At 44.3% G+C, this 26,872-nt stretch overlaps 1 protein-coding gene across 3 annotated transcripts in view; it reads left to right on the forward strand.

Moving 5' to 3' along the window:
* Positions 1–26,872, forward strand: part of osbpl9 (oxysterol binding protein-like 9) — a 31,592-nt gene continuing 4,720 nt past the window's right edge. The window contains exons 1-23 of one of the 3 annotated variants that reach the window (XM_027016013.3): positions 1–131; positions 5,318–5,368; positions 6,764–6,842; positions 12,494–12,570; positions 17,159–17,254; positions 17,431–17,478; positions 17,781–17,810; positions 17,907–17,957; positions 18,307–18,345; positions 19,987–20,086; positions 20,369–20,473; positions 21,276–21,435; positions 21,679–21,785; positions 22,234–22,352; positions 22,457–22,542; positions 24,444–24,621; positions 24,712–24,796; positions 25,112–25,222; positions 25,340–25,403; positions 25,502–25,642; positions 25,780–25,858; positions 26,006–26,097; positions 26,443–26,578. In XM_027016013.3, the coding sequence (XP_026871814.2) occupies positions 21–131; positions 5,318–5,368; positions 6,764–6,842; positions 12,494–12,570; positions 17,159–17,254; positions 17,431–17,478; positions 17,781–17,810; positions 17,907–17,957; positions 18,307–18,345; positions 19,987–20,086; positions 20,369–20,473; positions 21,276–21,435; positions 21,679–21,785; positions 22,234–22,352; positions 22,457–22,542; positions 24,444–24,621; positions 24,712–24,796; positions 25,112–25,222; positions 25,340–25,403; positions 25,502–25,642; positions 25,780–25,858; positions 26,006–26,097; positions 26,443–26,578 (2,145 nt within the window). In that variant the 5' untranslated portion in view covers positions 1–20. Of the gene's footprint in view, positions 132–5,317; positions 5,369–6,763; positions 6,843–12,493; positions 12,571–17,158; positions 17,255–17,430; positions 17,479–17,780; positions 17,811–17,906; positions 17,958–18,306; positions 18,346–19,986; positions 20,087–20,368; positions 20,474–21,275; positions 21,436–21,678; positions 21,840–22,185; positions 22,353–22,456; positions 22,543–24,443; positions 24,622–24,711; positions 24,797–25,111; positions 25,223–25,339; positions 25,404–25,501; positions 25,643–25,779; positions 25,859–26,005; positions 26,098–26,442; positions 26,579–26,872 lie in introns of those variants that run through there. The other 2 variants (XM_027016014.3, XM_081707965.1) reach the window with 2 other exon arrangements.

Here is a 26,872-nt window from a genome sequence, read left to right on the forward strand (position 1 = left end):
CTGGTTGGTTAAGCGCAAAGATGGCGTCCATCATGGAAGGGCCGCTGAGCAAATGGACTAACCTCATGAAGGGCTGGCAGTACCGGTGGTTTGTTTTGGACTACAACGCGGGACTGCTGTCATACTACACCGTAAGCATTTCCCCCCCCAACGAGTGCAAAAATGCCCGTTAGGAAATCGCCAGTAGTTTTATTCGGGATCGGTTAAAACCGACAATGGAAAGAGCACTCGGAGGCCGTCAGGAGTTGGGAATCTCAGCTGTTTGGGGCGGGGGCTGTTTGACGGACAGGGGCGCCGGCCTATCCTGGACTTACTATGGAAGCCGGTAGCCAATAAGCAGTTAGAATGGCCGATGTTGTGCCTTAGAATTTCAGCGAGCCTGCAGCGAGTTAAATATGTTCTGGCTGGATACTGTTAGTTTGCAGAATTTGAGGGTGGTGGTCGTCTCCATGCCATGTGACACATTTTGTCTCTGTCTCGGTGTAACAAATTACAGAAAACAGTTTCTAGCTTTCAAACGTGTCGCATTTTCAACGAAATAAACATCTTGCTAAGTTGACGGCTAATATGGCATCGCTATCTGAGCAGAAAAGTGGTGGAGAAGTCACTCAGCTAGCTTGGCTGACTGATTTCACCGTCCGTGTTGTTCTTTGGCCTTATGTGTTGCTCTTTAGCTGCAAACGTTATCGCTAGTGTTTCTTGACGCTGCTACCAAAGAAATGGTACGGAATTTAATAGCTGTACTGCAAGTATGCACGTTTTCCGATGTGCCGTAGTTACGTTTTGCAAACAAAACTCAGTTGCGCTCCTTGAAATCTTAAAGTTGGAATTGAAGGTCTGCGCACGTAGCTAGCTATCCTAGCATACCTGCCTAGACGGCTAACTACGACCTACACGTTTTGAACCATTCAGTAAACGCCACCAGGGTAGCTCTGCTGGACAAGTGGGAGCATGTATGGCCTAGAAGGAAGAAAGGAGTCAGAATTGGAAGTACAAACAGTTCATCAGAACAATTAGAGCAGTTAGATAGCTGATGGCCAGAGGTTGGTTTCCTTCAACACACACTATACCTCTTTTAAAAAGGAAGCCCACTAATGCTTAATAAATGTATTCCCAAGCAGATAGTTAGAAAACTCGAATCTTAAATAAATGTTCTAATTTGTCATAAAATGCATCATGAATTCTAATTACACCTACTCCAGGCAACAATGTCATGGACATGTAGCACAGTTAAAACTGAATTATTCTGGGGCATGTCTAATCTGAGGAAGGAGCAGCATTTTCAGATATGCCTGTTTTCTTCTAGCAATTCAAATAACTGCATAGATCTGTGGAAGAAACACTTGCTGCTGTGAGTAAAGCACTGTAGAAATGCGTGCTCTGTGCATACCCAGATTTGGATTGCACAATTCCAAACCAACACTGTTCCAGCCCCGCAGGTCATTGTGTAACTGGCATAGTGACTGGAAATGAGCCTGATTTATTTATTCCAGCCTAATTTATTTGTTCCAGATATCTATGGAGCTCCACCTTAGTGTCTGAGCTTTGAGGGCGATGTTAACCTGTCTGATCTTTCCTTTCCTCCTCGGGAAATTGATTTATGTTTAGCCTTTTGACCTCTCGATCTGGGTAATGTGCACAAAACGTAGAGGGTACTCATCCAAGCAGAGATGTCACTGAGCTGCCGTATTAATTTTCACATTCGCTGTCTGTACTTTGTGCCGTTTTGTCTAAATAAAGCATAGGATAGGCCATGAGATGACCACATACAAAACAGTACAGGACAAAACCAGCTAAGGATGTACCCGTATGAAATGTCACGGGCACTAAAGGTAATGGATACGTTATTGTGTTTGTATAGCACCCCAGCCCTATGAATTAGAAGCTAAAACTGTGGTGCTAACTGTGGTGCTGACTGTGCTACCTCTGAAATGCATAATGTTGGGGCTTCCACTTCGAAATACTTCAACTTATAGAGTATATTGGAGAAACATATTAATTTGTAGTGGTGAGATTCATAATTAACCTCACTCCAGTGAGAGAACTGTATGTTAGTTTATATACAGTTCAGTGAAAAAGGGGCAATAATTAAAATATCTTAAATCACAGTAGCAGTTTTCAATGGTAAAGGAGATTACATCGGACAGCCATCCGTTAAAACCACATGCCTAATATTGTGTAGGTCTCCCTCATGCCAACAGCACTGACCTGTCAAGGCATGAACTGCACAAGATCAGTGAAAGTGTCCTGTGGTATCTGCCACCAGGATGTTAGTAGCTGGTTCTTTAAGTCAGATTGGCCTTGTTTTTCCCGTACAACCAACAGATGCTTGATTAAATTTAGATCCGGGGAATTTGGAGACCAAGTCGACACCTTTAAGTCTTTGTTGTGTTCTTCAACCATTCCTGAATAGTGTTTACAGTATTATTCTGCTGAAAGAGACCACTGCCATTAAGGAATACCATTGCCATGAAGGTGTGTCCTTGGTCTGCAATAATGTTTGGTATTAGGTATTAAAGTAACATACACATGAATATGAGGAGCCAAATTTTCCCAGCAGAACATTGCCAAGAGCATCGCATTGCCTCCACTGGCTTGCCTTCTTCCAATAGTACATCCTGGTGCCGTCTATTTCCCAGATAAGTAATGCGCACATGCCTGGTCGTTCACATGATATAAAAGAAAACGCGATTCATCAGACCAAGGCCACCTTCTTTCATTGCCTCATGGTCCAGTTCTGTTGCTTACTTGTCCATTGTAGGCGCTTGCAGTGGTGGAGAGGCACCATGGCCATATAACCTCAAACTACTCAAATGCAGGAAGTTGTGATGCATTGTGTTTAGACACCTGTCTATCATAGACACAGTGAACATTTTCAGAAATATGTGCTACAGTAGCTCTTCTATAGGATCGGTCTTCAATGAGTCTTGGGCAACCATAAATATTGGTTCACCGATTGTCTTTCCTTGGACCACTTCTGGTATGTTCTAACCACAACATACTGGGAACACCCCACGAGATCTGCCTTTCTGGATATGCTTTGAACTGATCGTCTAGACATCACAATTTGCCCCATGTCGAGATCCAGATGCTTGGCCATTTTTCTTACTTCCAAATCAAGAATTGACTGTTCACTTGCTGCCTAATTTTTCCGCCCTTTGACAGGTGTCACTATAATCAGATAATCGATGCTATTCACTTCTTATGTTGGCTGAGTTAATGTTATGGCTAATCAATGTATGTACTGTCTGCTTTACATGGTTGAGCATTCAATTATCAAATGAAAAATGAGCTAGTGGGTCTCCACACATACACATTTACACATAACATAGCATGTTAAAGTACACAGGCTATAACAGCAAATGTGAATATGGATACGTGGCAGTCAAAGAAGTAAAAATGCTAAAAGGTAATCATATGAAGTTGTTTTAAAAACAGTATTAAAAACCGGTACGTCCCAATATACATGTGAAAGTAAAATGGCAAAAAGAGAAAGTGGAGCAAAACTGAAAAGGTAAAATGTGTAACTACTTTGCGGTAATTGATGCATTGCATATCTGAAAGGGGATGGATACCTGACTGCTTGATTTAGCGGATACCAATCACCAGTTACTCTCTTTTCTTGCTGTCGGTATTCACCTTGGCACAGATTCTACCAGCCTCTGAGACTGGTCGCATTCCCTCAGTTATGACGGTGGTGCAGAGTGTTGTCTAAAATCTCCCACAGATGTTCAACAGGAATGATGTCTTATGACTGCGAAGGCCATAGCATATCATTTACATCATTTATCACACCATTAAGTGACCATCATCATCCTGGAAATGACCGCTCCCAACTGGATAGAAGTACTTTATAATAGGATAAAGGTGATCAGTCAGAATAATTTTGGATTGATTTGCAGTGACCCCTCCATCTAAGAGGACAAGTGAACCTAAGTCCTGCCAGCAGAGTGCCTCTCGCAGCATAACAGCCACTGGACCACGTCACTATAGCAGGCCTGTACAATTCTTCTGGGGTACACCACTCATGTAGTGAACCACTTGTTGAGAACAGTAAAGGATGACTCATCTGGTCATTTTGTCATGTCTGTTGACCACTGCATAGGTTTTGCACAACTGAACTCTTAAATATTTACTGGTCTTTGTAGTGAGTAATACTTTACTAGCTGTGCCTATAGAAACACTAGTTGGTAGAGAGGTTTTTGTGACTGAAGCTGTCACCGTCCCTGCCTGATTAATAAATCCTCTTTCATGGTCACTTTGGTCTCTTGACATCCTGATCCAAAATCAAAGTAAGCTTGACCTGTTCAGGATTTTAATACCTGGCACTATATTAATTGCATTATGCAGTAATCCTGTCTGGAAACATCTGCACTCATTGAGTGTCTCCTCTTGTTAAAGGGAAAACCAGAATAAAACTTTCAGTTTTGTATGTATGTATATGGTCTGAACAACCTGATCTGCATGCCCTCTCTTGGTTTCTCCAATATAAAGCTGGCATGTTTTTTCCTCAGACTCAGACCTTCTACAGCCTTGGTGTGTTTGCTGTTAACAGCGTTGCTCTTCTGGACTGAGATCAGTGTTGTCCTTCATTCTTCTGATCCCTTTGGAGCCACTCCAGCAGTGGGGGGGTCACACCACAGGGACAACCTTGGTGTTAACCTTTCATGTTCTCCCTAGTTCCTCCTCTCTTTTAGGCTCTCTATCTGTCGTGTGTGTAATTAAAAAAATTATATATATATATAAATATAAATAAAACAAAGAAAAGATAAACAGGTCATTGCTGACGGAGGTTCTTCGACAGCTGTGTAAGCAAAGTGCTTCCACACTGCAATATTTACCACACACACAGATATAAATACACATGTTGTAGATGTATGGATCTGCCAGTGTTAAGAAATACTGAGTCTTGCCAAAAAGGTAATGAGTTTCCTTGCGGAGGTTTGGCTCCAACCATGGCGAAAAAGATGAATCATCTTACTATGATGTAATGTAGCAAGACTCTTAAAAAGTGTGTGTGTGTGTGTGTGTGTGTGGGGGGGGGGGGTTCTTCTCTTTTTACCTTGAGAAAATGCAGTTTAATGGAATGCCTAGTAGATCCCAGGTATTTTTCGAATCTAGCAGATACCTGGCCTGTTGCATAAAGATAGATGATGGTTGGACGCAATGTGTGTCTGCTCCTTTCACAGCCCCCAGGCATGTAGGATTCTTGAGAATGGTTGAGCAATTTACTGAATCCCCAGCCTTGATGAGGTGTAGACATGATGGGTGAAGACCAGGTGCTAATGTGCTTCTGCCCTTGTTTCTCTTTATGCAGTCAAAGGACAAGATGATGCGCGGCTCCAGGAGAGGCTGTGTCAGACTGCGGGTAAGGGTCCGCATGCTTTTTGTTTGTTTGTTTGTGTTGTTTATTCTAAAGCAGTTGTCTGTTGCAGGAAGCATTTTGCAGTGGACTAGTTTGGTGATGAATTGACTAAATTAATTGAAATGGCATTTCACTAGGTACCGTGTCCATGTCTGTAAACAGTGGTTTAACCTTGTTTTTAGAGTTGAAAGGTTTGATTTCTGTTCAGGGCAGTCCACCGCTTTGCCTTGATGTGCTTACACATGTAAGAAAAATGTTGATGTTCATGCTGACTGAATGAAAACAATTCGATTTATAGAGGTGGACAAAATCCATCATTACTGATGTAACAAATCTTTGCCACTAGGTGGCATGTATATGACTTGTAAGGGAACAGAGGTAAGTTGAAATGAAACGTTTGCACAACCAGTTTGTGATTTATATTCATTTTTTAACAGATGGGGGGGGGGCTGGCTTAATGTAGAACATTATCTTTTTTTAGCATTGGTACAAAGTTCAAATTAATACACTTTTTAGTAGTTATTGTGATGTTTCCTTTTAAAATATTAAGGGGTTTGTTGGAATGGATTCACACTGGCTGATTTCAGAAGGTAGGCATACACTGTAGCTGGGCAGAGTTTGGTTTCAGTTGGGTGTCACATTGGCTCTGTGTGTAGGAAGTGTATTTAGCGTAAGCCTTTAGTGTCTTTCAGGCTATATGGGATGTCTCATTGATGCTCGTTGTTAGCCTACCATGCCTCTTTAGAAACGGTGCCACCTGTTTTCCTGTTCAGGTGAGCGAGTGTCTGCATCTCTGGAAACTAGGCCTTCATGGTGTGTTTGTACTTCGTGCTGTTGTGTAATTGACCTCTTTTAACGGGAGTAGATTGTGATCTTCCTCTAGAGAGGAACACTACTGAGAGTGTCTCAATTCTTGGCCTATGTTGCTTGGTTGTTCAAAAGTCTTGTGGCCAAATGAGACAGTTTGTGGATCCACATATATATACATCAGATTTGTCCTTCAGGACCTGAAGAAGCAGTTTATGGAATGTTGTTTGTGCTGCCCAGACTGCTGCTTTATGTTCAAATTGGCTTCAGAACGTTTGGAATATTTCTGCTGCTGTGAGACTGATAAGATGACATGTGTGCATTAATGCTGGTTCCACCCTTCATGCGTAGCCTCTCCCTCTCTCTCTCTCTCTCCCCCTCCCTCCCACCTTCCTTCCTTCCCTCCCTCTCGTCATCTTCCTCCCCCCTCCCTGTCCCGTGCTCCACCCATTCTTCCCCCTTTTTCTTTCTGTGTGTGTGAGGGAACAGGGCAGAAAAAGCGAGAGAGAGAGGGAGGGAGGGTGAGTGAGCGAGAGAGAGAGAGAGAATGACGTGGCCTGCTGTCTGACCGTCTCCGTTTGGCTTGCTCAGGGAGCGGTGATCGGGATTGATGACGAGGACGACAGCACTTTTACCATCACCGTGGACCAGAAGACTTTCCATTTTCAAGGTGAGCCTTCCTCTGTCCTTCTTCCTCCTCTTTTTTCATTCTTGCCGCTTTTCCCCTGTTCTCATCCTTCCTGACCGAAACGCTTTTTGAGCGACTGCTCGCGTTGTTTGTTTATGCCATCAGCTGGCTGTTCACGTGCTCTCTTGCTCGCGCGCACTCTCGCGCGCTCGCTCTCTCACGCTGTCTCTGACCACTCTTCTCCCCCCCCCCCCCCACAAATTCTTTCCCTTGGAGTCTTCCTTTTTCGAAAGTGCTTTAAAGTGGATTTATGCCATCAGCACCCATCATCGCCCGCATCCCGCCGCACGCGTCTCGCTCTGCCCGCTCGCTCCAGCACGGCTCGCTTCCCTGCCGCCGCCCGCAGGGCGACGGACCCCTGCGCTTGCTCTGAGGCTTAGGGCTGGGATTGGAGGACATCTGTTGCCTTCCCGCCTCTCACCTGGTCCCGTCCGCCAGGACCCAGGGCTGGGCCGGCGGGAGGGGTGGCCGCGCCCGCCTGCGCGCTGAGCTCCAGGTCTTTTACCTTGCTGTCACCGACCTCTCTATCCGGCTCGATCCATTCTGGCTCATCCACACGCTCCCCCGAGGGCTGTCTCACCCTCCCCATGCCCTCATTCGCTGCCATGTTCCGACACTGTCTGCTCTGGCTGTACAGCCGGAAGGGTAAGGCAATGCATGTCTGCATGCTTGGCTGAGGCTACAGTGGCTAGCGGCTTTCCGTGGGGGGTAGGGGGGTGGGGGGTGTGGCTTGGCATGGCACTGTTAGCACCGCCGAGCCGTTTCTGAGTAATTTATCGCCTGCCCTGGGTCCAGGTCTGCCTTGTGTCTGCTGGATGTTTTTGAGTCTGGTTACTAATGCGTCGCTCTCTTTGTTTGAGTATGTAATGCGTGCCAATTATTGTCTCAAATGGAGCTGCACTTTCTGAATACCGAGGCTGGTAGTCTCAGGCTGTCTGAATTATTTTGGAAACAGTACAATATACTGATCTGTTCTCAGCAGTTGTTTTAAGGAGCAGTAAATCGGGTTTTGCAGTCTGCTTTCCTGACGCACGTTACTGGTTGCGCTACATCACATGTCCCATGTCAGTATCAGAATAGGAGTAGCCTGCTAGTTTGACCTGACCTGTGACGGAAGGCACATCAGAAGCTCATCGCCTAAGATGCTTTTGGCTTTCACATCAGTATGTAGCCCATCATGCCTAATAATGGAAACATTTTACTGTAACTTTTCAGGCCTTGTACAAATTCACCTTTTTGCACTGTCAAAGATTAAAGCTCCTCTCCATGACCAAGGCCACAGACAGTCAGGGAAAGTGCTATGCCTGAAAGCATTGCCGAGGAATAGTGCAGCATCACTGGAGCACTGTCTCCGATTTCCCTCGAGTCTGCAGCTGAGGCTTGGGCTTCTGAGAGCAGTGTGAAAGACTCCATTTCCGCCTTGCTTCCGTCTCTCCTTCTCTCCTTCGCCATCTCTCCCTTTCCGTAATTTGGGGAGAAGGGCTGGCTCGGGGAGCATAGAGGAGGCTCGACGTGTGTGTGTGTGTGTGTGTGTGCGTGTTCTTCTAATGGAGTTGTAAGAGTGCTGAAGTGTCAGGTGTGATGCCGGTGTGGATGTGCTGTCATGGCACTGAGCACTGCCGCCTGGAATTAGCTGAAGCGGCCAGCCGGTACTAATAGGTCGAGCTGAGCAAAATGGAAGAAGTTGTCCGTGTTGACGCAGCATATTGGGGCTTCATGTCGTGCGAAGCAGCACGTAGGGCCTGCAGCCGTGACCCAAGTTCTCTCGAGGAAACGCAGAGCAAGTCTCTGCGCATGCTTGGCTGAGATGCCTGGTGTGATGTTTCCAGAGGGCCCAGAGTGCTCGCGCCGCCCTGCTCTGGGCCTGTGTCCGGCAGAGGAGCAGCTGCAGCCGAGGGAAGCACGCGTGCGAAATGAGGGACCATCTAGAATTCATCGACCTCTTCCAGCAGCCTGCAAGCAGTGGCCCTGAAAGCTCCTTTATTCCAGCAACAGCCATCCGTCGGGATGGGCTGGCTCGAAAGGGCCGGGAGCCGCTCGGCTTGCAGAGGAACCAGCATCGGGAGAGGGCAGAAGCAGACGAGGACCCCGGGGCAGCACGTAGGATGACGCAGCGGTGCTCCCTGCTCGCCTGGCGTCCTGTTTTTTGTTTTGTTTTTTTTTCTTTTTCCGTGCTGCAAGAGGCCTCACGACCTGCCCTGCGAGCTCGTGTGGAACTTGCTTTTTGCTTTCATCTAAGATGGAAAGCATTAGGTGCCTCTAAGCAGCAGGAAGTCAGGTTCTGAAACTAAAATGATATGATCAATAGAGGACGAAAAATCTGACTTGGTCATTTGGGTGATCTAGCCCAACGTTTGTGTCAGCCATTGAGCGAGTGTAAAGTAATGTGCATGAGTGAAAATGCTGTTAGCTGTCCTTCATCATCTTCTTTCTGTAGCCATTATCATTAGGAGGACATAGAATCTACCAGGCCCTGGATCTCTTAGCATCACACACACACACACACACTCACTCTCTCTCTCTCTCTACCACACCCCCATCCCCCGTTCTCTAAGAAGTGCTCCATTTTGCTTTTTGGAAGGAAGAGTGGGATACAAACTTGTTTACACACTTTCTCAAACCTGCCTTCACTGCTGTTAGTACAGTAGGGTGCATTATGTAACCTTTAGAATACTGAATCTAATACTCCAAGTCTGGAATTTTCCTCATGTTTTTTTTATATTTCCCTATCTGTTTGTGGCTAGTGTGGCCATTAGGATTACCCAACCCCTGCTATGGCTTTTAAAGGGTGACTTCTGCAGAGATGCACGTGTTATAGTTCTGTAAAGGCTGCAGTAGCAGAAAATCGCTCTACATGGCCTCAGCCCTTGTGTCAGTCAGCACAGGGAAGGGCAGTGTTTGTTTTGGACTGTATACACCGGTGCAGCGGCACTGGTTATAGCAGGTTACACATGGCGTGGCAGTTCTGCTTTAAAGGGGCACAAACCATGTGACTCTACGCTGGCTGCTCTCCGAACCCGTGAGCCGCATCCTAAGATCCGCCCATGGTTAAAGCAACAGGCAGATCATTCATTCCTTCTGCTGGGCTGGTGTTCGGTGGGTTTAGTCTGCTTGAGCACTCTATTAGCCTGTGAGTGCAGCCTTAAAGGGTACAGCACAGGAAGCTCATGGGCCTTCATCTGTAATGCAGATGTGATCCAGAATTGATTGTTGTGCGGGTGGAAGGATGGGTGGGTGTGTGTGTGTGTGTCTGTGCGTGTGTGCATGTGGGTGATAGTGGGTGGGTGTGCACCCTTGTGTGTGTCCCTGTCTTTCTGTTGGGATGTGGTTTGTTTACATGTGACCTGGATGGACGTTAATGCTGTTAAAAGTGCTGCGCTATATTTTACTGAACTTTGCCCCATTTATCGTCTAAGTGGCAGTTGTGTTTCATGCCCCATATTTCCTAATCTTCCTCCTTTGCAGGGGTAATATTTGGTACATGGACCAAATAAAACAACACATGCTTATTTCAACCCCTAAAAAAACAGTTGTTGGCGTCTTTTGTTAGGTTCTCCTGCGTTATTGCATTTATAGATATGCAACTGTAGACTGCAGCACCAATCATCAGCCAGCCTGTCTATCACATCACTGCTGAGTTTCTGACCACGGGGCCGCTGCTGTTCGGAGGTTCTTTGAGCGATAGACCATTCTCAACCCAGTATTATTATCACTGACGCAACATTGTGGGTGTTTAACTGGCTCAGCAGCGTTGCTGGGCTTTGACGTGTGTCAGTGTCAGTGCTGCTTTGAATGTGGTCGGCCACCAAAAAATAACATCCTGTCGTGGGAACCTATATTGAGCGTGTGGGTACAGGCTCAGTGTCCACCTACCAGGATTTGCTGTTGAAATGGCTACTTAGTTCCCAGATGCATGATTTGTCTTGCACCTCAGCACTTGGACACTGTCTTACTTAGACCCACACTGCCACTAACACTGCTCAATAATATTCCTTATTCATTTTGGCATTCCATTCATCAATCATCTCTTCAAAGCTGCTCTCCAAGGTGGAGAAAACACTCCTTTTTTTTTTCTTTTTGGATTTTGTGGTGTTTGAAAAGGAACCTTTGGAAACGTCTGTCCGTCACAGATTCAAGATGGCTGAACTATGTTGCAATGCTGTTGGGTTTTTTTTGTTTTGTTTTGTTTTTTTCCTTCCTATTTTAATTTTATGTTTGTCCGCTTTGTATACTTTACAAGCGATGCAACGGTAGGCAGAAAGCACATTTTATATTCCCTATTACACTCCAGATATTAAAGTGATCATCCAGGTTATTAGTACTACAACAAGCAATGGTTCTGGATAAATGAGCAGTGAGACAATTTTGTTAGCGAAATGACGGTGGCTGAAGAATTAATGTTTTGTAATATCCAGGACCTCCTTGATGCATTGTAGATAATTATGTTCTTCTGCTAACCAGATTTGATGCTTCAGAACAAATGAAAATTGCAGAAATTGCATTCAGTTTAGAGGTCAGACACCGGAATGCACAGAACGCCCAGATATGTTGATATTGCGGTTTGTGGATGGTGAACCCTTTTAAAAATTCACTGAAAAATTCTAGTAGTTTCAAATTTCTTGTGCTGATGTGGACTAGTCCTGATCTCAGCATGTAGCTCCTGCAGTCACTGGAGTGCCAGGGCTGCTGGCCATGGGCAGCACTCCCACTAAACGTGTTCGCTCACGTCTGATGTGAAAATGAACATCATGTCTTCTCTGAATAAAGACTAAAAATGGATCATTATGTGGCCACTGAATATTGATCAGGTAGTAATATTAAACCACTACTTGGACTGAAAAAGGTATGCTTGTAGTTCCAGGAAGAACAGTAAAGCACTCCTTTAAAAACCAGTGGTGTATGTTTTTTTGGGAACCATTTAATTGAAATGTTCCCTAAACTAAAATGTATAATTTTTGTTGGTATGTGGACTGATAAGTGAATGAAGATGGCATAGAAGTAAGTAAATTGCTTTGTGAGTAATGAGTGAATTAATCCTTGAGTGGTTAATAAGGCCAGTTCGCGTTGGAGCTCTCTACTATGTGGTGAGTAAATGCTTCGAATTAGTTATACTCTATCATACTAGACATGGTGGGCAATATTACTAATATGGTTTATTTTAATGAAGAAAATCAATCCTATATAGCACAATCTCTGAGAGGCTGAGTGAATTAAATCTCTTAAGGCTTATTTGGAAATGTTGTTTTTTTTAACACTTCCAAAAATGTTAAAAATGGTGCAGTTTCTGCTGGAAAAATAATGAGTGCTACTCTCTTTCAGTGAAGAGGCAGGGTGTGTGGGTGTGTGTGGGTGGGTGTGTGGTACTTCTCAAGAGCTACCACAGCAGAACCCTGGTCATCTCTGTCACTTTTCACAGCCGTCTTCATCTGCGTTGGGGATGCTTGTTCATCTCCCACATATTCCCATGTTTGTCTCCTCGCACTGCACTCTCTCTCCCATGATCACTCGCACGCTCTCTCATGCTGCTCCTCCCTCTCGCCTTCCCTGTCTCTCTTAATTTCGGTGTCTTTAGGTTTCTTTGCCTGTTGCTAACGATCTGTGCGTTTTGGATGTGTGCCCCCACCCTTCCACAGCCCGAGACGCGGATGAACGGGAGAAGTGGATTCACGCCTTAGAGGGGACAATACTGCGACACGCCCTTCAGCTCCGGGTAATGGCTCACACTTCCCACGATGAACACACCGTCTGCATTCTTGGAGCATGAAGTCGTTCTTTAGGCCCGGATATGTCTATCTATCTGTCTATCTATCTGTCTATCTATCTGTCTAGCTGGCTAGCTATCTGATTATGTATTGAAGCACTTTATTGGGCTATGGTCTCTGTTTATGGAGTTGGCCTTGCAGTATGTATAGTAAAAGGTTAAAGGCTGAGTTCAGGGGCTGGGGGTGTACAGGCTTCTCAGTGTGTGCCAACCTGAGGGCCAACTGAATTATCTGGATAGCGACTTGCTGAGGACTTTACCGCAGCTATCACTTTCCTGTTCAGTTTGTTTCAGCTCTTTTTGCAAATTAATGCAGTGGTGGAATTTTTTCCCCTGCTGCCATCTTGTCAAACCATTCTAAATCTCTGTAATTCTGTGTTCCTCCCTCTCTCTCTCTCTCTCTCTCTCTCTCTCTCTCTCTCTCTCTCTCGCTGTCCCCCTTACTTACTGTCGGTTTCTCTTTGTCTCTCTCGTTTTCTGCCTTCCTCTGTCACTCATAAGGAAACAGTTTTTCCTCTGCTCCTTGGTCTCTGCCCACTAATATGTATACATCTGCTGACTGCCTGAAGCATGTATCTACTGGCCTGGCAAGCAGTGTCAAACCATACAGTCACGTGATGCCAAATCCTCCAAAGAGCCAATCGGAGATCTGTGTCTTCAAGCAGCCTGTCATTAGCAGAAGAATGCTGATCCAATCAGATCAGCCGTTCGTATCTGCTGCACGTTGGTAGGGCTGTTTTTACTTTCTTTTTATTTGAGGAAGTCTTTACTTCCTGTCATGAGTGCTCTCCGGAGGCAAACTCTGTAGACAAACAGAGTGTTTTGTTGATGTATGATATATGCTGATATATGCTGCTGTTGTCATCTTTTGGACGTGGATTTGGAGGTGGCCAGAGGAAAAACTGACTTGTGCTTAGAGAGTCACACTGGTGCAAGACTCACAGTGAGAGGTTGCTTTTCTAATGTCCCGGTTCCGCAGAGGGAAGTGTCCTGTGAGTATCTCTGTGCTTTGTGACATTGCGACAGTGTGAATAAGGAAAAATTTATGGGCCATAAGTGTGGATGTTTATATCCTTTAAATGCTGTATTATCTGGCTTGCTTTGGGATTGAAGGGGTGTGGGTGTGTGTGTGTGTGTGTGTGTGTGTGTGTGTGTGTGTGTGTATACATGCTTGTTCTTCTAATGGAGTTGTAAGAGTACTGAAGTCTCAGGTGTGATGCAGGTGTGGACGTGCTGTCATGGCACTGTGTGTGTGTGTGTGTGTGTGTGTGTGTGTGTGTGTGTATGTATGTGTGTGTGTGTGTGTGTATGTATGTGTGTGTGTATGTATGTGTGTGTGTATGTGTGTGTGTGTGTGTGTGTGTGTGTGTGTGTGTGTGTATATATATATATATATATATATATATATATATATATATATATATATATATATATATATGTATTTGTGTGTGTGTATGTATGTATATATAATATTAGTGTGTGTGTCTATAATATAATATTAGTGTGTGTGTCAGAGAGAGAGAGAGTCATAATTATAGTGAAGTACATTAGGTTTTAGAGAAACAGGACACATGGTTTCAGAGTTATCCCAGTAGTGAAGTACACAAGGTTTCGGGTAGAAACAGGAGGTTCTTTGTCAGCTGTGCAGGCAAAGAGTTTCAAAGCAGCTGAAGGATCTCTGCATGAAATGTCCTTTATATATATAATATATATATAAAATATAAATGAGAGAGGGAGAGGTTCCTGTTGCGACTCGTGAAATGGCGACTCACCTCAGCAGACGGCAGGGCAAGTCTAGCGCTCCGGCCTTCTGCTGGAGTTTACCAGCTGCCTGGTCCATGACTCGCCCTCCTCCACGGCACCAGAATGCTGTTTCCTGTCCGCTCTCCAGCACTACGAGGGCAAGGTTATAATGGTTAGTCGCAGACCGACTCTGTGCACACCAGAACATCTGCCTGCCTCTGTGTTCAGAGCCGAACAAGAGCCAGCCAGAGCTGTAGTGAAGTTTTTCCATTCTCTGTGTCATGTCACTACACCAGACTGCCATTCATTCTTGCCAACAATATGACTTCACGAACTGGCAGAGTTCCCAAATCCCAAAGGTAATCCTGTGGCCTGCATCCAGGAAAATTTGAGTTTCCTCAAACTTTGATTTTGAAATTTCAGTGACTTATAATGTATGAAACATAATCCGAAAATTAAAATGCCAGCTTGTAATTGTTATGTTAAATACTTATTTAGTGTCAGTTAAGTAATGAGAGGACTTTGTTTAGCATTAAAACTGTTAAACCATGGTGATAAGGTGATGACCACAAGGCTGTGAAAAACAAACCCCTCGTGAACAGAGCTTCAGTCTAATGTGAACATAAAATGGGCGTAAAATGGCAGTGACCATAAAATCACAAAGATGTTGATCCCATTGCTGTTAGCTGGCTAGCTTTCTATTGCAGTTTGTGAAAAGGGAAAAAACAGAAAATATGTGAAAAATTTTGACCCTGGAGGAGAATGTGTGAGGGCATTAAACACAACTCTCTTGCACAGGAAGATTAACAGATTAAATGTGCTCTCATTTAGGTTCATATCTGGCCTTGTGATATTTGAATGTATTATTGAGATAACCAAAGGTTTATTTATCTGCTGCATTAGTGATTTAGAGGTTATTTATACAAGGTAATAAAGATTATCTTTTTTTTTTTTTTCCATGTCCATCATTCAGATTCTTTACTTTTTTCCTCGTGTGTGTGTGTGTGTGTGTGTGTGTGTGTGTGTGTGTGTGTGTGTGTGTGTGTGTGTGTGTGTGTGTGTGTGTGTGTGTGTGTGTGTGTTAGGTGGAAACAAGGTTGAGGTTGGACTGGTTAAAATTTAGAACGTTGTGTAGAGGCGTGAGGCCACTGGTACATGTTTATAATGTGTTGGTTAAACATGTTGTTCTGCATGTATAGAAACAGCCCTTAAAATTATTGCCACTCTCTACTGAGAGTGGGACATGTGCTTTCCATCTGCAACTATGTCAACGTTTTACTCGAGTACTGGAACAATAGAGGTAGTCCTGCACCAACACTATAAACGTGTTTTATTCAAACACAGTTTGCATTTCTATTAAAGCTTATATCATGAAAACAAACTCAGTAGGTCACATGCTGTGTTGGGAGTAAATTGTCCCACCTTTGACCCCAGGAAAGACTTGCACACACATGGAAGTCAGATCACCGGCTGAGACTTTGACCACGTTATACGATTTTCACTAGTTTCACTATGCATGCAGTAAAACGGCTGGGAGCTGCTCATGGCTTTTCTGCACTTTCCCATGACGAACTACAGTTTAGCCAGTTCCCACCGTGGCAGTCGCCGTAACGTTGGTCAGGTGCCTCAGCTCAGAGCAGGGTCCACACAGGGGAGTATCTCTTAGTTCTCTATCAATATATAACCGTGGTGTTACCGCGACTCTTACAGTAGCAGCTAGTCTGTCGGCTAATTTAATTGCACTCTTAATGCTTAACAAGTTGGTATATACACCACAATTGAAATTGTGTGTTTGGTTTTTGTCATGCAGTAATACACAGTCAAGTCTTTTCAAAACTGAGTACTGGTAGAGAAAGCTTGTGTTGGTTACTGTTATGGGTTCTAATGACACAATTTGGGGGAAATCTGCTATTTCTCTGGAACAAATTGACAATATATATGCTATCTGACTGCAGACTGTAAAATATATGGCTGTTCAAGTTAGAGCACTGTGCTGTATTCAAATGTATTTTTGTTTGTTTGTGACTTTAGCTTTGACAGAGATCAGCATGTCTGAAAAAGCGCTCACTTTTGGGTGTAGTCTTCAAAAAAAAAAAAAAATTCCATGTTGATACTTTTTTTCCCCTGTATGATGTTGCATCAGAAGGCTGGTGAGTCAGTTTGTTGCTGTGCTCAAAAGGCGATATGAGTTATATAGAAGGGAAAGGTGAAGAGGGGCTAAATGCTATCGGAAACTGATCTCATGTTACCGTTTAATTGAAGACAGAACACAGGCTGTACTTTCGGAAGCAGTATCTGTTTTGTTTCGAAAACACCCTTATGTATGTGAGCGGCAGTGCCTTGAGTCCTTTAACTTAGCCCTGAATTGTTGAAGTGTCCAGTCTCTTCCAGCTGTACACAGCCTGAACCTGCTGACAAGACTGTTGGAAGCCTAGGTTTGTCAGCAATGTAGTACCGTATATGTATCCCAGCCCTCGATCCCCGAAAGACATTCATATAAAATGCAGCAGTTACCCAAGTTGTTGTTCCCAGATGACTGTCACCTCACGTGTTGCTCTCTGTTCTGCAGTTTGGTGTTGACCCCTCTGCTCAAGCGGTCTGACTGCTGTTTCATGGTCGTCTTACTGTGGAATTTGAATAATCTCATTAGGTGGAAGTGGGGTCAGGCGAGGCAAGGCGCTGCCCACTCTCCAGGTCTCCTGCTAGCAGGAATGGCACACAGCGAAGCAAGGCTGGCATGGACGTGCTTGCGACCACACCAGCTCGGCATGACCTCTTTCGCTTTTGCTTCCAGGAGGCCGAGGCGGCGTTTGTTCCAAGTGTTCAGGACTTCGACAAAAAGCTTGCAGAGGCTGACGCGTACTTGCAGATTCTGATCGACCAGTTAAAGGTGGGTTTCAAGGCTGTCTGCAGAACGGGAGCTCTGTGGACAGCTGGCTGAGTTCAGAGTCGCACTGTTACTCGGGAGTGCGGCGTGTGCGCATTTTAACCTGACATAGTCATTGGATCTGAATGTCTGTCTAAATTTAGTTGCCTTTCCTCTGTCTTTGATCCCTCATCCTGCAGCTCTTTGATGAGAAGATAAAGGACTGCAAAGATGAGGAATCGCGCAAAGTAAGCCATCACCTCCATCTTGTTTTATAGATGATTGAAGATTTGTTCAAAGCTGTTGCTGTTTTTATATTGCAGAAGAGGATTTAATGTAGTTGTAGGTTATAGAGTTTCATTATACTGGAAATCCCATGACCTGGAAAAGCGTTTCATGACACACCTCTATCTTTCATTTCCACTTTTCTCATGTGGGTCTTTTTCTACAATTCTTTATTAGTCAAAGCATGTTTATTGAAACATCTCGCGGACAGATGCTGATGGAACTAATCTAATCATTTTCTGCTCTTTTTGCTTGTTTGTTTAAGAAAATTGAGAACCTAAAAGAAACAACTTGTGTAAGTATGTCACAGCAGTTTCTCCTCTTCTGGTTAGAATACTCGCATCAAAATCAATTCTGATGCTTTGCTGCTGTTTGTGTTTTTGTTTTGTAGAGTATGGTAGAATCTATCAAACACTGTATAGTTCTACTTCAGATTGCCAAGGTAAATATCTGTTTTACTTTTGTTATAACTGTATTAGTGTTGTGACACTGTTTACCGTGTGTAATCCTCTGTAGTGGTAATTTTCCTCTTGCCTGTGACTGTTTGTTTGTTCAGGCTGGTTCATAACATTCATACAGGTTCCATTTTGAGGGTTTGGAGAGGTGCTTCTCACACGTCTAACAATCCAAAAGCTTAAAAATATACCCCAGAAAATATAGTATTGTATTTTTGCTGCTCTCTCGAGGTGGAGAAATAGCCTTCTTGTTGGACAGTGGGTTAGTTCCTGCTCAGCTTTAACTGTTGGGGCCATTCCTCAATTCATTTCATTTTTCTTTTTCAAAATTTTAAGGATCAGAGTAACGAACAGCAACACGCAAACGGACTAATAGTAAGTTGTGACTTTCCTTCACCATGGAAGGGTCTGATTCAACCGATCGTCTCTCTTTTAGTCTGGAATTGCTTTTTCACTTTGGGGAAAAAGCCAAATCAGTAATCTGCAACAAGTGCATGCCTTTTACTATGGAAAATGGCTCTTCGTTGTCGCATCTTTTTCTCACTCTCACTTCCTTCACATTTTCACAAGTGAAATTGCTCTTTTCATCCTTGGTAACTTTCTGGAACACTTTTTTTGTTTTACTTTCCTGTCCTGTGATTCTAAAATGTGACAACTCGCATACATCTTTGCGTTGTTGTGTGACTGAGCCAATCTCTGATTCCTCCTACACTTATGTCTTTTAACATGCGCTCGTGCGTAACCTGTTTTATTACTTTTGTCCATTTGCACACTGGTTCACTGAGCCATCTCGGGACTAATAGTGGTTTATTTGTAAAAATGTTATTACAGGCTGTTACCCACACTTATATGCATATCATGTCAATAACTGCTCGCGCTAGTGCTGTAGTGACACACAATATGTACATGGTTTAACAATGATCAGGAACTGGTAGCACAACACTCTTTGCTTTGTCCAAGAAGCCACTGTTCAGAAATGCCTCATGTTACATTGGGTTTATACTGGTAGCAGGAACACATGATACAGGAACACATTAATAGCCTGTGTGTTAGCATGTTATGGTTACATGCAGTTCTGATTCCAAACTAAATTAATGGACCAAACTGACACTAAAAGCAAATTAATAGGATGGAATTATATAGAATTCTGTAGAAGCAACTTCAGAGCTCTATATAGTCAACCCTCTGGAGATCCAGGCACTAACCCTTCACTCTGCCCTCCACATCTCTTTGCCTCATTGATCTAATCCAATCCATGCCATTCGTTGCCCAAATTTCTCTAATTGGCTTTTAATTAAGAACCGCAGACAAATCCACTGTGCAGGGCAATGAGATTGTTCCAATTAAAACCAAATATTCCAAATTAAAAGCTTTGAACATCCCTGAAGAGAGAACCCTCTCCAAATCTCGTTCATGACACCTGCAGCCATCATCAACCTGCAGCAGTAAACAGCACGGTTTCTGCATGCCTAGTTAACTTCTGTTTTCCTCTTGTGCGTGTGTGTACACGTGTGCCCATTTGTGCACACGTGAGTGTGTTTAAATCAGGAAGCAGAACTGATTTTTCGTTACCTGCATGAGATCTGCAGTGGCGACATTGGGGACGTGTGTGTGTGTGTGGTAAAGTGGGTGATCAGCCTGATGCTTGGAGTTATAAAGTGTGAAATCTGTTTTGATTCCAAACCCATCTGTAAATCATCGCAGCCCTTGGGGATCCAGGCAGCAATTTGCCTTCTTTTTCATGTGTTCACAACAGTCAGACACTGCTGACTGCAGCTCACGAATAGGTCAATAATGAGATATTTTGCCTGTTTATAAACACTACCAAGTTTCATATTGTTCTGGTGGGGATGTTCCACAAGTTATTTGAAATACTGTATACTTCAGATACTAAAAATGATGAGCGAAAGGCATCAGGGAAGCCAAGTGCGTTGAGCAGACCTTGGGCAGTAATAGTGGAGCGTCCCAGAGTGTCAGGGGTGTCCTCAGAGAGCTCGTGTGTTGTGTTGTGTGCAGAGCACCATAAACCCAGTGGATGGAGTTTATCAGCCCAGCCCTCTGGACACCTCTGTAGTCAGTGCCACTGCCATGCCAACACACTCCACCCTTCCCACAGGTGAGGTGGAGCAGTCGATCTCTTGCTTTCTGTGTCTCTGTCTTTTTTTTTCTCTCCATCACTCTGTGACTCACTTGCACATAGTCTGTTCCCTTGTTCGTTTATTTTTTACTTACACGGGTTTCTGTGATGTGGAACTTGGTCTTCTCTTCATAATTATAGTGAAATTCTAGTCATTGCTTCTGTATAAAGCATGTTCTGAGTTTCAGGTATATGAGCTGTTTGATTCAGTTAATCAGGAATTGTACGTGTAAAGTGTTTATCTTTTATTTGACCCTGAAGATGGAGCTCAGGTTTGTAAAGCGGAACAGAGGCCTTCTTCTCTACCAGTGGGTCCTGTCGTCACGGTGATGGGCAGCCTTCAGACACCCACTCCCAACAGCACAGGTACAGTTCCACCATTGCTAGTCACAAGGCAGTATACAGTATTGTATACTTTACAACCAAACATGGGTGTGTATTCACAGAATATAATGTTCAGCTTCAGACTCCAGCACTGTTCTCTGTAAAGCACTTAACATGGTTCATTCTGTTGTTTAGAATGTATGACCTTTATCCTGACCCGTGATCGATGAGCTTTTTAAACAGAATAAGTGTTTTAGGTTTATTCCTGTTTCTTTTTAAATATAATTCCCTTTCATGTTACACTTCAGCCAGCAACATCCTGCTGAATTGCACGTGAACGTTTACAGATGGGAACGTACCTGAGGCAGTGAGAACATCCGCATCGCAGCTTCAGAGTTTTACTTCGTTAGAGCTCCTTTTAAATTCTCTTTAGGAATGGTAGCATGTGCCAGCATGCACAACCTGCTTCCAGGAGGCAGGGAACTGTATGCTCTCCACAGCAGGTCATTAACGCCGTGAGCTGGCGTGCACACACAACACATTCTCTCCTCTCTCTCTCTCTCTCTCTCTCTCTCTCACTGCTCCCACTGAGCTGCACAGTGAGCTGATGAGCTTGGCATAAACCACAGCACACTCAATGCAACCAGAGCAACTGCAAACCAGCCAGCTGAGGGGGATGGGAGAGGGGGAGCAAGAATCCTCAGAGGTGCACCTGGATGACAGTGTACCCTATTTGAATTAGTGTTGGTTTGGAATTAGATTAGGGTTGCAGTTTTTGTTGACTGTCAGAATTAATGGGTACACACACACACACCTTGCTTTCTTTGCCCCTGTGGAAATTTAGGGAGCGGCCCTTCCGCCCCGAGCAGCAGTGTGACCTCACCCAGTCACATGACGGTGCCGGCCCGCTCCGTCCCTGACTTCTCCTACTCAAGCAGCGAGGACGAGTTCTACGATGCTGACGAATATTACCAGAGCAATGCGTCACCCAAACACTGCATAGAGTGAGTAACACGCACACGCCCACCTCAGCAAATTAGTGCATAGCGATACTTTGGCATACTTCTCGCTCACGCCATATACCACACACACAACTTGACAAGTTCAGTCACGAGCTACAATTACACCCAGGGCTTCCTGATTTACAGCGAAGTAACGCTCACACCACATGACTGCACACGTACACTGTGTAGGCACTAGAATGTACAGGGCCGTGTCAAGGCTGTCTTGTCTGCTTTTGGCTGAAGCCCTTCCAGAAGCCCAGCGGCAAACAGCGAAGGAAGTTCAGCTCTCAAGCGACCTGACACCAACGAGTCCCTCAGCTCCTCCATGTCCAACGGCACGACCGACGCAGGTACACGCGCGTGTGAGAGCATGCAGACACGCGCGCGTGCGCACGCACGCACGGGTAAATCTACTTGCATACATATGAATGAATTGCGCACGGGCATGCGCGCACACACGGACACGCGCCCATACACACGTATGTGAAAACACACCTGTGAAAACCCAAACAGAACCAAATTTCTTTTTTTTCTTTTTTTGCACAATCAAAGCATTTTTATTCAGGTAAAGAATACGTTCTCTGTCCTCTGAAGGGTTTCCGCTGGACTTCATGTACTATTATTTCCCCTGCTAATGAAAACGCACACATTCATGTCACAATCCTCGGGTGTGGCCTATAGCCCCCTTATAGCCGGGGGCTTTTCTGAAACGATGCCCGAACAGACTCGTGTGCTTTGTCCACACGCCAGCGCACGTCTTGCCCAGCCCTGAGCCCTTGTGTGTGCTGTCCTGCTTAGACCAGTATGACAGTCACGACGAAAGGGAAGACGAAGGAGAGGGCGAGTCCGTGGAGGAGCACAAGAGTGTCATCATGCATCTGCTCTCCCAAGTGCGGCTGGGCATGGACCTCACCAAGGTAGCGCCTCTCCTCCAGTTTCCCCTCCGTGTCCGGCAGGCTTCTCTCCTCTCCTTCGTCTCCAGTGTGGCCTTTCTCACTGCGCATGCTCCTGTGCTCCCCAGGTGGTTTTGCCTACATTTATCTTGGAGAGGAGGTCGTTGTTAGAGATGTATGCAGACTTCTTTGCACATCCGGATTTGTTTGTCTGGTAAGGCGTTGTTTCTCCGGCTTTTATTGTCCATGGTTATCACTCGGCTGCGTGTACAAACCCCCTTTTGGGGAAAAAAGGTGGGAAATTTTGTAGAATGTAATAAAAGTAAGAGTCTGTGAATTGTTTATTCTTTTGAACCTTTATTTAATTGACAAATATGCAAAGAAAAGATGTTTCTTATGTTTTCACTGAACGGCTTGATTGTATTTTGTAAATATAAACAAATTTTAGAATTTGTTGCCAGCAACACTCAAAAAAACGTTGGGACTGGGGCATTTTAACCACTGTGATGTCAGCTTTCCTTTAATCACACTTTTAATTGTTTAGGAACTGTTTACTAATTGTTGCGGTTATGCAAGAGAAATTTTTGCCCATTCTTCTTGCTTGATACAGTTCTTCAGCTCCTCACCAGTCCATGGATCTCTGGTTCTTCTCTTCATGATGAGCCAAACTATTTTGATAGGAGGCAGATCTGGGTTGCAGGCGGGCCAATCAAGCACACACTCTGTGTCTACAAAGCCACATTGTGGTAGAATGCACAGAATGAGGTCTGCTATTGTCTTGCTGAAATATCTATGGAATTCCTGGGAAAAAGATGTCTCGTAGATGGCTGCTTCTGTGTTTCTAAAATCCCAATATATGCCTCCGTGTCAGTGGTGCCTTCACACCTGGAAGTCATCCGTGTTGTGGGCATTGGTGCACCTCTACACCATGACAGGTGCTTTGCACCTTTAGTGGATAACGGTCTGGATGGTCCCATTCATCTTTGAGATCTTGATATCCATTTTCCAGAAAGCAAAATGTCTGACCTTTTACAATATGTTTCTTCCACTGTCTTTGAGCCATCAGAAATTAACTCATGACCAGAGGACTCGATAGTATTTCTGCATAGATTTGGTGTATAGCTTTTCTTGGTTTGTTGAATTTCTCTGTGCAGCGGCAGACTGTTAAGTGGCAGCAGTTTTCCAAGGTACTCTCCAGCCTGTGCGGCTGGACATATCATGGTAGCATGACGCTTTCTCTCGTCACGAAGGCCACTCAACGGTAGTTTCCGGCCTTCGTGGGATTTCTTGGGATTCCCTGAAATTTCTCACAATATTATGCATGCTAGAAGGTGAAAGATCTAAATTCTATGAAAACTTGTGTTAAGAAATGTTCTTTTTGAGCTATTTGACAATTCTCATGAAGTTTGGCACAAAGTGGTGAGTCATGATCCAGCTTTCCTTGCAAGGACTGAGCCTTTGTTAGCTGACCACCCAGTCATGACACCTGTGGAATGTTTCAAAATAGTCTTTCTGGTTCAAAACGGTTTAGTATTCTCTACACTTTTCAAACTTATTTTTTTTCACTGTCCCAACTTCCTTTGAGTGTGTTGCGGGCATCAAATTTGTTTATATTTACAGTGGAAACCTTAAATCATTTCTTTGTACTTTTGTCAGTTAAATAAAGATTCAAGAGAATTTACATTCCAGATATTCTTGTTTTTACTGCATTTTACAAAATATTGCAACTTTTTCAGAAATGGGGTTTGTACATTTGCTAAATTATTTTCGTACCATCCATCTGCTTAACCAGGCAGAGAAGCAATAGTTACTTTTTTGGACATTTCAAACTCTTTGGAGTTAAGTTCAGTTTATTTCGTTGTTTGCTTATGTAGTCTGTTCTGGAGCCATTTTGCTGGGGTCTTTTGGATGAAGCTGGCTTTGTTTGATTAAAACTGAGTGTATTTGTTTTTTCTAAACTTCTCCAAGCGATTTTTATTCTTATGGTTGATTTATTTCTGCTTGATGTAATCATAATGCATGCTTGTGTTTGCACTGCCCATGTGTTCGACTGGTTTAGATGTTGCATTCTCTTGCTGAGTGCACTTGTGTTTGAATGCTTTGGTCTGCGCTCAGCATCGCGGAGCACGCGGAGCCCAGGGACCGCATGGTGCAGGTGCTGAAGTGGTACCTATCAGCCTTTCACGCTGGCCGGAAAGGATCTGTGGCCAAGAAGCCCTACAACCCCATCCTGGGAGAGGTGTTCTTCTGCCACTGGGAGCTGCCGTCAGAAACCGAGGAGCCTGCTACTGTGGTGTGTGTGTGTGTGATGGGAAATATATTTTTGTAGTCAATGCAAAAGCTTTATAATTTTATATAACTGTGTGTGTGTGCGCGTGCGCAGGAGCCTGTTTCGGAAGGTCCAGTGCCGTACTGTAGCCGGAGCAGTGTGTCATTTGTGGCAGAGCAGGTTTCTCACCATCCCCCCAGTGAGTGCTCCCTGTGCTCTCCTTCTCCAAAGCAGAAGACCCATTTCACACACTTTTACAGGAAGTTCTTACCATCAGCCTTTGGGACCCCCAGTCCTGTGAACACACAGTAGTCACCTTTTTCTCTGTACTGGTCCTCTACTCTGCAAAAAAGACTTGATTTGTCAGCGTACACCAACACAGGACGTGCGATTAAATGAAAAAAATATATTAAAATAAATGTCTTTCTTTAAATAGCGTTGTAGTGATGGATCACCAGCTGTTTGTCGTGTCTTGAGTCTGTAGAAATCCTTATTTGTCTCATCCCTTTTGCAGTATCTGCATTCTATGCTGAGTGCATCAGCAAGAAAATCCAGTTTAATGCACACATCTGGACTAAATCCAAATTCCTTGGAATGTCCATCGGAGTACACAATATTGGCCAAGGTGAGCACGCAGCGTCAGTGCTCAAAATCATTCATTCAGGCATTGTAATGATCTGTAATGATATACTGATTTATGTATCTTCCACTGTTTGTTCTGCCCATCTTTGGACCGCTGCAGGCTGCGTGTCCTGTCTGGAGCATGATGAACACTACATTCTCACTTTCCCAAATGGTTATGGGAGGTAAGTCCCGCCCCCCCAAGCCCCTTTCAGTTTGAGAGATGGCCCATGTTTCAGGCTCTCAGCAGGACATCGTCATCATGCGTTGGGCCTCCCCACAGGTCGATCCTTACCGTACCGTGGGTGGAGCTGGGCGGAGAGTGCACCATTTCATGCTCCAAGACTGGCTACAGTGCCAACATTGTGTTTCACACCAAACCCTTCTATGGCGGCAAGAAACATAGGATAACGGCGGACATTTTGTGAGTATATTTCGTTAGTGGGACTTGGCAGTAGCCGAAGAGTTTGCGAATCTCCGTATTCAGGCGTTTTGCCACAGCGATGACGACGTTTACTACGCGTGGTCCCTTATGCGTCGGCTTCTGCCTTTCTCTTACAGCGGCCCGAGTGACAAGAAACCGTTTTGCTCCGTTGAAGGAGAATGGAATGGAGTGATGTATGCAAAATGGGCAACTGGGGTAAGTCAGAAGGACAGGCCTTAAATGTCCTGATTCTACGAAGCTGACTGCATTATTGTTACAGATTTGTCTGATATAGAACACTACCAGAGACATACTGTAAAAGACTCATTTAACGGTGTTTCTGTTTTTGTTTTTACATACCAGGAAAACTCTGTGTTTATTGACACAAAGAAAATAGGCATTATTAAGAAGAAAGTGCGGAAGTTGGAAGATCAGTTGGAATATGAATCCAGGTGGTGAGTGACATGCAGTGACTGGATTATTATTCCTGATCTCACAAAGGCTCTGGCGTGGTTCATCAGCAACACCTCAAATTTAGTTTGTGAAAAGGACTCCTTTTCTCATTCTAACCTGAGGGACAGGTTGGCATGGCCACGTTGGACTCTTCCTTAAGTGAGCTTTGGTGGTGAGTTGTATTGAGGTGTTTTTTTTGTTTGTTTGTTTGTTTGTTTGTTTTTTGGACTCCCTGAGATGTGGTACAAAGTGAAGCAGGATTTTTCATCAGGCTGCCACTCCTGACAGCAATTTTAAGTCTGTTTTGTTTGTCTCTTGTTTTGTGTTCTTTCTGTCCTGCCCGTTAGCTTGTGGCGGGACGTAACGTTGAACCTGAAGCTAAAGGACATCGACGCAGCCACAGAGGCTAAACGCCGTCTCGAGGAGAAACAGCGAGCCGAGGCAAGGGAGAGGAAGGAGAGAGAAGTTCAGTGGGAGACGAGAGTGAGTGTGTGTGCTGCTTCTCTCTTTTACAAACACACGCAGAGATGCACAAACTACAAGTGTATTCTCTTTCAATCTGTGTTTGAAAGAATCCTTTTCGCAGACAATCTACTGTTACACCATTACTTTTTTTGAGGTTTTTGGGTGTTCATTCATATTGGATGTTCACAAATGCTATAGCCTTCTGTATGAAGGGACTCAGAGATCTTACAGTCCATGCTCAGATTGTATCATGTGGGAAAACAAATTTGAGTGTTTCCCACGTTGTTGTTGTTGTTGTTGTTGTTGTTGTTG

This window comes from Electrophorus electricus, chromosome 25, assembly GCF_041902795.1.
Source record: "Electrophorus electricus isolate QZ-2024a chromosome 25, ASM4190279v1, whole genome shotgun sequence".
Taxonomy (NCBI): domain Eukaryota; kingdom Metazoa; phylum Chordata; class Actinopteri; order Gymnotiformes; family Gymnotidae; genus Electrophorus; species Electrophorus electricus.